The sequence below is a fragment of the Eulemur rufifrons genome, chromosome 18 (genome assembly GCF_041146395.1).
Source record: "Eulemur rufifrons isolate Redbay chromosome 18, OSU_ERuf_1, whole genome shotgun sequence".
Taxonomy (NCBI): Eukaryota; Metazoa; Chordata; class Mammalia; order Primates; family Lemuridae; genus Eulemur; species Eulemur rufifrons.
Genome location: NC_091000.1, coordinates 36,819,469 through 36,832,560, shown reverse-complemented (window position 1 = coordinate 36,832,560; position 13,092 = coordinate 36,819,469). Strand labels below are relative to the sequence as shown.

At 39.3% G+C, this 13,092-nt stretch overlaps 1 protein-coding gene across 2 annotated transcripts in view; it reads left to right on the top strand.

The window, feature by feature from the left end:
- Positions 1-3,198: 3,198 nt before the first annotated feature.
- The window catches only part of GATB (glutamyl-tRNA amidotransferase subunit B), a 72,736-nt gene continuing 62,842 nt past the window's right edge, over positions 3,199-13,092 (top strand). For both annotated transcript variants that reach the window (XM_069493139.1, XM_069493138.1), the window contains exons 1-2: positions 3,199-3,374; positions 5,225-5,375. In XM_069493139.1, coding sequence (XP_069349240.1) covers positions 3,199-3,374; positions 5,225-5,375 — 327 coding nt within the window. The remainder of the gene's footprint in view (positions 3,375-5,224; positions 5,376-13,092) is intronic.

Below are 13,092 nucleotides of genomic sequence, written 5' to 3'. Positions count from 1 at the left end.
AATGCAGGGTCTGGAAGATATCTCAAAGACCAGTCTTATGTTTTACATGGGTGATGCTATCTATGGCAGCAGTGAAGAAAGCTAAGAATCTTTATGACCATCAGTTATGTGACTCCTGAGTAGTAAGCAATTATAGGACAGCAAGCTAGGGAATAATGGCTGGTTTTATATACACATTTATTATTATTATTTTTTAACTATATCTTTGCAGAGTTCAGGCCCCTACCACAGTTTCCACCTTATGGCCCTTTATTAATGTTATAAAGGGTGGCTTCAGATACCTAGGAATCTTGAATCAAATACACAGATGAGTCAGTTTATTCCAACTCTGACATTCAAAGGCCCACTGAAGAATACTAAAGAAAACCAAGTGTTATTTTGCACATTCTTTTTAACAATTGGCATTTATAAATAAAAACTCAAAATTCTGCTCCTGCTTACATATCTTTTAAAAAACTTGTTCTAAATCTATTTGTACTGTGTCAATTATGTGGATAAAATAATAGCTGAGAGACTCTCCCCTAAGAAAATGTTTTTGCTAGAAACTGTCCTGCTACCTCTGAGCTTCTTGAAAATGAAAATCTCTGTGTCTTCCAGATGACAGCCACCTTGTCGGTGGAACCAAAATAGCTCTCTCAGCTAGAGAGCTGTCTGTCAGTAAGAGTTCTGACAGATATCATATTTGGCATGCAGGAAGAAGGCAAGAAATGGTCCCACAGAGGGAGGTTTGCTGGGAACACCTGACTAGCTAAGGAGCAAGGCAGGAAGAGTGCTTGGAAAATAGTGCCCTCCTAGACAACAGACCAAGCACAAGGACACCAACAGGAATTTCTGGAAATGACAGATAGTCTTGGGGGAGAGGGGAGCCAGAGAGATGGTTGACAAGTCCCTATTTCTACCATTAGTTCTTGTGGGATTTTGAAAGGGCAATGATTCAATGTAAGATGCACCAGACTGGAAAGTTTCCATTTGTGGAAAGAAGCAAATATACTTACATGCATAGGATTTTTATCTCCCTCTAGTGGTGGGGTGAGGGCCTTTGATATGATAGCCTCTCACTGCATAATATATTTCATAAACAAAGATGAATTTCCATTATAGTGCATTTTGCCCATAATATTAGGATTTCCATTAGGTGTGCTGCTCCCTCTTAGCCAACCCTCCACGTGAGAGAGTGAATTGCCTAAGTATTGTGTGCCTTACCACTGTTAAGTGGTAAGACAGCAAGAGTCTCCCTTTTTTTGGCTAGAGATACAAGATTCCCTTGTCCTCCATAGTCCTAACAAAGGTGAAACCATGCTGTGCTCAGAGGCAACTCTCTTGAGCTCTAGTCTGGGCCAGAAAAACCCGAGGAGGTAAATGAGAAAGATAAAGCAAGCTTATCAAGAGTGAAGGTGGAAAATATGGAAACTCAGAGGAGAAACACTAGTAAAGGATCTAAAGAGTGATCCGAACCTGACATAAAGGGCAATAATTAGGGACAGATTTTGGAACAAGTCTCCACCTCAACCTTCCATCACTGTCAATTCTATCATTTTCATTCTTGCTTGTGTGAAAATACTTCTGGTGTAGCAATTTGGATTGGCAATAGTGGATGAAAAAGTAAAGATAGACCAAATAAATGATGACAATTTTAAAGAGAGAGTAACTGAAATTTCTTCCACATGAAGGGATTAAATTGCATAATACTCTACTGTACAAGAATTAATGGAAATAGAGCAAAGATTACAGCCATCTAATCAATAAGTTATTGATCAATAACTGAAAACATATCAGTGTGAAGTATGCAGAGTATGCAGCTTTTCCCCTGCTCTATACTCAGAATCAGGCATCAGTGATGCCCACATGACTTCTCCTCTTCCATGTCTCCAAAGCAACCAAACTCATAAATTTTCCCTGCAAACCTGTTCCTTTTCTGGTTTTCTTAGCTCAGCGAATAACTTCATCAGCCATCCAGTTGTGCAAGCCAGATATCTAGGAGTTACTAGACACTCACACACACACCCCAGTCTTCCACCATCATATCCAATCAATCACTGGGTCCTTCAATCTCACCTCCTAAATTCATCTCAAATAGATCAATTTCTCTTTGCCTCCACCACCACGTTAATTCATCATCTCTCTCCTAATAGATTACTACTCCAAAGGGCATCCACTCCATCCTTTGTCAAATACATTCTCCAACTGGATTACTTCATTCAATAAATATATTTGCAAGACCAACTTTGTACTCTGGAAATACTGTAGTGAACAAGACAGACAAGGAGCTTGTGGAGACAGAAAATAAGTCTCATAATTGTCATGAGCACTAAGTGGAGAATTAAGATAGAGTGATAAAATAGAGAATGGCTGAATAGTTATTCTAGACTGCATGCTCAAATATAAGAAATCAGTAGGAGTTTTAACAAAGGTTATGAGTTTTGATGCTGGAAAATGAAAGAAGTCCACTGGGATGATGGTATCTGCTATCAAGCCTTCCTAGCATATAACGAGAGTGTTTCAGATACTGGCCAAGAACAAAAAGAGAATAAATGAAAATGCACATGAATATTCAACCTAGATGTTTGTTTCCAGGCATCTCTGCTTAAATGCAGTACTTATTATTTACATGGAAGTATCTTGTTCTTGTTAACTTCTTTTCTGTATGTCTCCTTTCTCTAGAATGTAAGCTCCATGAAAATAAGGGGCGATAACTGTCTTGGTTTCTGCAGTATCTCCAGGGCCTAAGAACTGTGCCTGGCATAGCGTAGGCACACAACTAAGTATCTGTTGCATTTATGCACATATTGCTGTGTGAAGTGGGAGCGTAGACAGAAAATAACTGAGTGGGTTTGAGAGTTCAGGAAGTATTCGCAGAGATGTCAAGGTCATTTACTTCAGCACGAAAGGTTAACTGGGATTTAAAATTCAGGCCAGGCTTCTCAACTCCGGATCTCTGTCACAGCCATGAACCTTTCCTACTCCCCGCTAGGAGGAGTCACACCTCCCGACCCAGACACCCTCCCACCCTCTCCTCTACTTCTCCTTCCCTCCCTTCCCCGCGAGGGTTCCGGCAGCCTTTGAGTCGCATTGGTCCCTGGGAATAGTAGTCTTCCTGTCGGAGCCCCTAGAGTTTTTATATATTTCCAGAACTACGCTTCCCAGAGAGCTTCGCGGCAAAGGATGGCTGAGTCACCTGACCATGATTCTGGTGGTGCAATGGCGGCGCCCGTGCTACGCTGGGGCTGTCCTGGAACATGTCGGGCTTTAGCCTGGGTTTACGGCGTTTCTCGCCGTCGAAGAGGAGCTCCGACTGGGTCCACATCCAGCTGGATTAGGGGACAGAGTTCATTGGCTCAAGAGCCCCTCCACACGTCCCGGAAGCCGAGGAAAGGGTATACTGTTTCACACCATTTCTGCCTACTCAAGTGTGAGCTGGAATTGCGAGACTGGGGAGATGATGGCCATTACAGCCCAGCTTTAGACGTTTTGGTGGACGGGAGGGTGTTCGGTTATAACCTGGAGTACAGAAACCTAAATGAAAACACAGGCCCTCTATTAGCCCCGCCAGCATATATAAACTACTGTCTTCAAATAGACATATTGGGGGAACTCGCGAGTGTAAAATAGCAAGCGTTTTCTCAAGTCGAAGGCTGCATAGACAGAAGAGTGGATTCAGTCACCTTACTAATAACACCAGCAGTAGGGGCGGCGACACTAGGAGCAGGACCATATTTCGCTGACATTTATTTAGCTAAAGGGACAGGCATTGTTCTAAAGGTAAAAAGGGAGCCTTTACCTACAAGCTCTGGGTAGTGGTGGCTTAATGTTATTAGTCAGAAAACACCAGCTGTCTGTGGAGGCGTTTTATGTTGAACATGTGTGTCTAGACCTAGGAGGATGCAGCCAATAGAAGAAATACTCCTTCTGATTATGTAGTTTTGCTTATTTTTCTAGCTATCCCCTGAACAGATGTTTATGCTTCACTATATAAGATTTAAATTGTTTCTTTTTAAATACAGAAACATAAGGCACGTTTTAAATTTTTTTTTTTATTCTTTGAGATTGGTTGGCATTATTTTTGCTTTTCAGTTGGAACAGAGGGAAAATGTCCAGAAGCATTCAGTTTGTATTCCTTTCATAAATTAGATCATCTCCCTGTGAATGGAAAGTATATTTTTCTCCCATGTAATGAAACTGCAAAAACACTGAATAATGCTTTGGTGAATGCAGAACTTATGATGACTTGTTAGTTTAATGCCTCTCTCTTAGGGGCTGTGTTTCCAAATTTTACAAGGAAGGAATTGATCTTCTTGCAATATTTTAGATAATAGAATTTTGTGTGTTGAAATGATTGAAACAAAACAAAACGAAGTAAACAAGAATCTAATGACAGAAGATAGCTTGGGAGAAGATCAGGATAGGAACATAAATTGGTTTCATACGGAATAAGCACATTTGCAAGAACCCCTGTGTATAGACCTAACAGAGTAGCAATGGCTGAATATAAGAGATTAGAGCATTTAACAGCTGTTTAGATTTGATAGCAATCAAGCGTAAACAAGCAAAGTTACCTGAAATTAGATCTCTGGAGTTGGAAGTGATTTGGGGGACCAAAAAAAAAGTCACTATGTGATGATTTAATGTTTTCCTTTGCACAAAATTTTCAGGAGTGTCATTTAGTCGTAATCTATTAATTCTGTTCCACCTTTGTCATTATACTTGCAAACCATTGTTATGAAATGAATTCAAAACATGTTTGAGAATTTCCTATTTTAATAGTGAGATGTCAAACTATTTACCATTATTTCTGTAGTAGTAGAATCCTGTCATGTCAGTTCTGAATAATATGTGAAAGATCAGATTTCTTCATTTACTGAGTGATTGTGAGGTACAAGTTAATTGAAAAAATGCCTCTTCGTTGAAGTTAGCCAAGCAGTTATCACCTGATACCCATTTCTAAATTGTACTAAGATGCTACATTCTTCCTTTCTATCACCTGCCTCTTTGTACGGGGAACATCCTAGTGCCATGTTGTAAATGAATTTTAGTTTGCCAATCTCATTTTAGGTGTTCGTTATTTTTTATTTAGTCACCAATAAAATATGACACATTTTTACATGTAAAGATATAAAATTTTAATAAGTTAAAAACAAAATAGCATGTTAATGTTTGTGGTTTAAGCTCATAGAAATTCATGCATGGTGACTGATGTAACTATTAACCATTATCTTTTTCTCTTTAGTGAACACAAATGGGCTGCTGTCGTAGGTTTGGAAATTCATGCTCAGATTTCCTCCAATTCTAAACTCTTCTCTGGATCTCAAGTCTGCTTTGCAGCACCTCCAAATTCTTTGGTTTCTTTTTTTGATGCCTCTCTGCCTGGAACTTTGCCGGTAAGGTTTTTATTTAATTCTATTTCTGTTAGAAAATGTTTATCTTATATTGAACATAGAAAATGATTTCCTTGTTTTAATGTCTTGACATCACTCTTGGGAAATACTTGTTTAGGGAACTTTGAATGAAATGGGATGGACTAAATATTTTCTAAGTCTGAACATATTCATATGTGTATTTACTCATTTCACAAATGTTTAAGAATGCTTGCTGAATACCAGACATCGTGCTATGAACTGGCTCATAAAGATTAGCAAAGAACCTTACCTTTGAGGAGTTCAAAGACCAGTAGGGGAGATGTGTCTTATAAACAAATAGAGTACAGTGTGATTCCTCATGTGAAGGTTGCAGAGAATGGTTTTGGAAGCCAGAGGAGGGACACCTAATTCAGTAAAAGGAAGGACTGTTGTGAAAAATTGGGGTAGGAATACACTTGGTTAAGGAAGGGTTGGTGGAAGAGGTGGTGTCTGAGCTATTTGAGAACCCAAGTAGGAGTTAGTTAGGCAGATAAACAAAGGAGGAGGAGGAGTCTAGGCAAAGGAAAAGCATATATCACATAATATTACAGTGTAAGGCCAATAATGATTGTGGTTATTGCAAATTAAGAAATGATCAATAATGGAGAAAATAGTGAACCACAAGATGCAGTGGGTTAACTACTGTACTCATTTAACTTCTCATTTTTACTTGAGCCCAAGGAATGACTGGCCCAGTATATCTATCAGCAAGATTTTTAACACATATTTTTATATCATTGGCTGAATTTTGAAGAAAAGGTTAGAAGGAGCAGTGTAAATATTTGAGCTAATAAATAGCTTATGGTCTGTCCAGGACCTATAGTATCAACTGGGTATAGGATTTCCTGCCCTCTTTAGAGGGAATGTGTATACATGGTGGTGATTGGGAGCTGGGGGGATTGTTATGTGTGAATTCCACACTTGCAAACATTTAAACACAGGTGAAAACTGGTTGAACTGAGTATTGGAAGGCTTGCAGGTGCAGAGGTATACTTTTTTCAGTCACTGCCAGAGTAGAAGATTGTGGGCAGTGTCTTCAACGTGCCTGCCTTACCCAGGGCTTTGGTTGTATTGAGGCAGCATCTCTGTCTTGGAACTTTTTCTTTACTTGCGTTTTTTTGTCATAGAGGACTTCTATCCCTGCAAACCATATCCAAAGTCAGCTTTGATTTACTGTTGGGTCTCTCTCTGGGGAAAGACAAGTATAGAAGTATCTCTTCTCTCTCTCTCTCTCTCTCTCTCTCAGAGTATTAGAGTATCTTTCTATGGAGAAATTTGTTGTTTGAGAAGAGACAATTTTTCATTTATAAACATATGAGTTCTTTTTTGGACAGAGACTCAGATATAGTAGAAATAAAATAATATCTATTCAGGCAGATAAAATGGAAGGCAATTTATCACAACACCTCTACCTTTTTTTCCCTCAGTTCAAAACATTTTTTCCCCATATTTTGGTTAATTATCAAGAGAGTAGGCATAATCTCTGAGTTCTTTCTAAGGTTTTTTCAGTTGGGAATGTGATGTCTAGTACGGCACTTATAGTTAAATTTAGAAACAGATCCATTTGCAGATAGGCACATTTTGTATAAATAGACTCTTTAGTGGTGCTTAAGTGTGGTCAAATATTAGAGAAAACTCAAAATAACTAAAATGCCAACGTGCTTTGAAAGACTTCTTGTCATGCACCAAAGAAGAAGATGCTTGTCCAGTGATAAGCACACCAATAAAACAGTGAAGGTGTTTGGGACATTTGAGCATTGAGAGCTTGGCTTACGTTGCTTAAATGGCAGACTGAGGCTAGAAAGATAGTTTTGCGTGAGCTAGGATTTTTTTTCCTCTTCAAAGCCTACAGCGCTTATGGTTTGAGTAGCCTAAATGGGTTATTCTCTTAACAGAGCTTATCTACCTCTTTTTCAGAAATGTTTCTGTCTTTAAAGGACCTCTTTGAGTATATGAGCAAAATTATACCCAAACTCCCAGAATAAAACATTGTCACTCAAAACATTTCAAAACCCTGTGATTTACCTCTAAATAGATTTAAAATCTACTAGAACATTTGGACAGTTGTCCTTTCCTAAGCCCTGTGGAGTTGGTCTAATGACTCTGCAGCTGGTAGCTACTTTTCACAAACCAAGAGTTTGTGAGTATGTTTCTGCTTCTGAGGATTTGAGTAGAACATTATGTTTTTGTTTTGATCAGTTAAGCCAAGAAGTATGTGTGATTCATGATGATGTTTGATGCTCTCTCTGCCCAAGGCTCACACTGGTCCCTTCTCTCCTGCTGCTTCTCCTTCCTCTAACTGGCTGACTGCTCCTTCGCTCACGGCTGTTTTCCTCCACTCAGCCCTGCAATGTTAGTTTCCCATGCACCATGCGTTGGCTCTCACTTCTTCCGTTCCCTGTGTTCTCCTGAGTAATCTTTTCACCCTCAAATAAAGCTCCTCTCTCTTCTAGGTAACAAATCTCTATTACTAGCACCCTACTGTACACTTCTATCTGAATGGTTCATCAACATCTTAAATTTAGCAGTTACAGTATTGAACCTATTATCTTTTCTCCCCAAAGTTTCACTGCCTCCTGACAAAAGAATAAACCAACAAGAGGAAAAAATAATCTGCTCAGAAATGGATGTTAGGGAGAGAAAAGTGTGTGTGTGTGTAAGATATACACAGGTATATCAAAGAAGGAGCAAATATCAGTGGGAAAAATATGATTTATTCAATTGATGGTTTTGGAAAAATTGGTTAGCTATTTGAAGAAAAAATATATTTATAGCTCATTTCATATAGCAAAATAAAATTCAAATATGTGTACAATATAAATTAAATGTAAAATTAAACCTAAAAAAATACAGAAGAATATTTATTTGTCCTTGGAATGCAGAGAAACTGTAAACTTAAAAACAAGGGAAAAAATTTATCAGGCGAAGTGATAGAGATTTGAGTACCTTATTCATCCAACAAATATTTGATAGTGGAAATACAGGGTGCTTGAGGAATACATAGGAGGGTGTTCAACACAGATATAAGAAATTTGCTAAATTGGCCAAGTAAAAAGTGGATAGAATTTACAAAGACCAGGAGAAAAACAAGAAACATGTTCCATGTGTCATAGCATAGAACTTAAATATGGACATTGCAAGAGGTGAGGCTAGAGCGGAAACAGTCTGTACCATGTAAGTCCTGCTAAGGAGTGTAGATCCCATTTGCAAAGAGTTAAGAAGACAGAAGGAGAGTGCAGGGTCAGAGACTCCAAGGAAGAGAGTGTTGTGAGAAGGAAGAAGCACAAGAAAGTCAAATGCTACTGAAAGGTCAAGTGAAGTGAGCATTAGGAAGTGTCCATTGGACTTATTGACAAGGATACCCTTTGCCAGAACAGTTTCACTGGGCTAATGGGCATAGAAGGTAGGTGGCAGTATATTGAGAAATGTGGGGGACGCAGAGGAAGAAGTGAGAGAGTATGAGCAACTGTCTTAAGAAATTTGACTATGAAGGACAAGAGAATGCATCAGGTGAAAGGAGATGTGGAATCAAGGGGGAAAATGTATTGGTCATGTTTTTCTTAGTATTGGAGAGACTGGAGAATATTTAAATGCTGGTGAGTTATAGTCTCCAATAATGTACATTTAAAATTTTGTTTCGGAGGATAGATCACATGTTAAGTGTTCTTGCTGCAATAAAATAAATTAAAAGAAAAATGCTGATGAGAAGGAGCTAATGAAGAAGGGAGAGGCTTTTGATTAATATGGCAGACCAAACGCATGCCTTTTAATCCATCTCTGTCCCCAGCCCAAAGTCACCTCTCTGAAATGATAGTGAAAGAATTTAAAAGTTAAAAGCCCACAAAGAATGAGAGAGGAGACAAGAGCATGTGAAAGATAGCAGGTGGAGGAGGGCCTGACTTAGCAGAGCACCTATGTGCCTGCAGAAAGAGACACCAGGAGAACTGAGATGATGTGCCCTACACAACCTCAGAAACGTGCAGGATGTGGGAGCGTCGGGTACTGTGTGTGGAAGGCCAGGGTGAGGTGAAAACAAAGGGATTGAGTCGGAGTGTGAATACACAGCATGTAGGCCTGAGGTCCTCTCCCTGACTCTGCAGCTGCTCCACCCCCACAGGAATTTATAGTCTTTGGAGAAATTCAGCTAGTGACACACTCCCACTAGGGACACCTGGCAGAGCAAAAGGCACTGGTAAGGTGCCAGTATCTGCACTGAACTCCAGGACCTGCACATTTTCCGTGCCCGGTTTCAGGGACTCAGATGACCTAGTATGTCCATCTCTCCTCTTCTCCTCCTCTTCCACTCAAGAATCTGCAGGAACTTCTTTGGAGATTATATGTCCTTAGTGGGAAGAACTTCAGATATTGACATTTGGGGATCTCTCAATGAAAAAAGCTACCTGGTTACCTAATCGTGCTGGAGTGAAGACCACTGCTCAACAAGCCCTGGGCATTTATGTAAAACTTTTACTCAGCATTTTAGTACCTCACTTTAAAACAGAAATTGACAGCCAAAAATCACCAGACATCTGAGGAAATTCTCCAACATCATGGACAGAACCCAAAATAAAAAAGGAAGTTAAAGGAAATAGAAGGCAATAGATAATGCACAGAGTAAAAAAAAATACTTACAAAATTAAAAGTTTTTATATATATCCTCAGATAAGAGAAGGTAGCTGCATCCTTGAAAACAACACAATACTACTTTTAAAAAGCAAGCAATCGGAATGAAAATGAGCTCATAGAAATTAGAGTTATGGTGAATCTCCCCACTTCCCCCTCCCCACAGGAAACCCCAGGAGAGTTAGAGGAGAAAGTCAAGAAAATCTTCCAGGAAGCAAAACAAATGTGCAATGAACTGGGCAATAGAAGTAAAAAATAAGAAAGTTAGAGCATCAATACAGGAAGTTCAACATATGGTCAGTAAGAGTTCCATCAAGAGAGAAGAGAGAAAATAGATAAGAAAAAACTATTAAACGAAATATAAGGATTAATTTCCTAGAATTGAAGGACATTGTATCTCCAAATGGAAAGGGCCTGCCAATTAGCCAGCACTAGGAATAAAAATAGTCTCACATGCAGGCATGTCATGAAATTTATGAACAACCAGGGATAAAGATAAGATTCTAAAGCTTCCAGAGAAGAAAAAAAAGTCAGGTCTCAGGCAAAGGACCAGGAGTCAAAGAGATCAGACTTCTTAGCAGCAGTGCTTAAAGCTAGAAGAGAATGAAACAGTGTCTTAAAAATTCTTGGGGAAAAAAATCATTCTAATCTAGAATTCTGTGCCCAGCACTATCAATCAAGTGTGACAGTAGAATATGATATTTTTGGACAGGCAGACTCTCAAAAGATTTCCTACCATTATCCCAAGAACTTAGTGGAGTATGGAGATATTCCAGGTTTTCAGCTCTGCCGCAGGCCAGAAGGCCTGCTGGGAGAGGAGAAAGGATGGCTCCCAGAATACAGGATTCTAGAAACAGATGAGGAGTTGGGAATAGCAGGTATCTAATGTTTGTGTGGAAAAGAGATTTCCATATAATCTGGAGTCTTTGAGAAGAATGAATAATAGGTACCCAAAAAATGAAGCAAATGAAAAAAATACAAGACATGAATTCCAGGAAAAACAAATGTTTATGAAAGGAAATGCACTCATAGTATACTTGATAGCTCAGGAGAGAAATATATTTAAGTAATAATAATAGAAGTGCCAGCTACTGAGTTAACAAAAACTGTAATATAACTTGGATATTGGGAAATTAAAAATCTAAATTATCTATCGTAATTGAAAGTCATATTCTAAATTGACAAGGCAAGAAAAAGTAATATAAGTATATGCTTTAGGAACATTTTTGACCACTGATTAAAGGAGGCCTCTTTCTCCTTTTCAGGCCTTAAGCTAGTAGATTGGTTTTATTTTGTTTTGTTTTATTGGAGGAAGGGTGGGAGATGGGGTTCTCATTGGGTTTTGTTTTGTTTTAATCAGGCAATAAGTAAAAGATTTAGAGCTCCTAAGAGACAGATTATTAGTCAAAAGGGGTTTTTAACAAGGTTTCCTTTTATTTTATGTACAGGTTAATATTAAGTAATAATCAGATGTTATCTGTACTGGTGGTCTCAGCATTCTGCTAGTGAAATTTTTTTCTTGTTTGTTCTCAAAGTCCAAATAATGAAGCCCCCACAACCCGCCCCATCCTTGCAACTTTCACCCTTACCCTGATATTAGAAAGAATAGACTCATCCGCATTTTAGATTCATCCATACTCGAGCTCATGCATGTGTTGGGTGACTGCTTCCCTGAGGGTGAAGTGACCTACCATCCTTTCTTCTACCTGACTTTATGGACTTTAATGTTGCCCAGCTAATCATGGAGGGGCATTTAGGGCATGTTTTATTTTTGAATAGAAATAAAGTAGCAAGCATGGCTCAATTCTTATGATAGAGTAAGATATAAACATATTACAAAATGTCTCATTATTCTCAACACTGTGCAACTTATATCATTTATCTCTTGGGAATGGAATGGGCCAAGTCTTGTGGCTCCAAGTTCTAAAAACAAGTACAGAGTGTCATTGTGACAGTTTGTCAAGTCTGTATTTTTCCCAGATTAAGGAAGGCTTGTCACATGGAAAATGGCCAACAGCCTTGGCCAGCAGGTGATGAATTTTCTGAAGGTCCCCTGGAACAGCATATTATTTAAAAATAGGAAGATAAACATCAGGCAAGACAGCACAAAGGTCTGAAGGTGGCTGCTGCCCTGTAGCAGGACTGGACGTAGGAAGGGGTGGGGATGGGAGCTGCTGCTTTGCTGCTTTTCATTGTCAATTATTTTAAAATACATGCCTATAATATTTTGTTAAAAATTGAAAGTTAGGCTCAAAGGAATAAAAATATTAGGCAGAGGGAATTACTGATAGAATAAGGTTTCTGAGAAAGCAAAAGATGTCTGTTGAGCACATGGAGAAAAATCTCTGTCCCACTGTCACCCGAAGGGAAGATGTGTCCCTCCTCCCCTGGGTGCAGGTGAGTTTTGAGGTTTTATCATGGAAGGTTGAGGAAGCTCCTGTCTGATTTCTTTTCCTTTTCTAGCAAATGTCATTGTTCACATCTCGCTGTCCTTTTTGGTGCTGTTGCCTTCCTGTGTTAGTGTGTTTTACATTCTGGGTCTGTGGATGATGAACTCCCTTAGTTTGTGTGTGCCTCCAACTGTTTGTTTCTCCCTCACTCTGGAATGATAGTGTAGAATTCTAAGTTGACATTTATTTCCCCTCAGCACTTCGAAGACATCATTTCATTGTCCTTAGGCATCTATTATGGCTGAGGAGAAGTCTGCATCCTTTGTGGGTAATCTGTTTTCTCTCTCTGATAGCTTTCGCCAGGATGTGTCCAGGTGTATATTTGTTTTTATTCATTCTGCTCAGTGCTCAGTGTGATTTTTAACTTAAGGGCTGTACCCTGGGCAGTGGAGGTATCTCTATGGGATGAATTCTTGGTGGCCTCTGCCAGGGCCCATTGGGCTTTATTTACCGAACCAGTTTCTATGTTAATTTCTTAGTCCCCAGCTGCCACACAACTTAGGTAGTGCCAACGTCAAGCCCCACACCCAAGCCAGGTACAGGGTCAGGGGCTCTGATTTCTCAAGACTCTTTTTCACTCATGGCCTGAGGTGGGTGGCATCTTCCATATCCACTCCTCCCGGTGG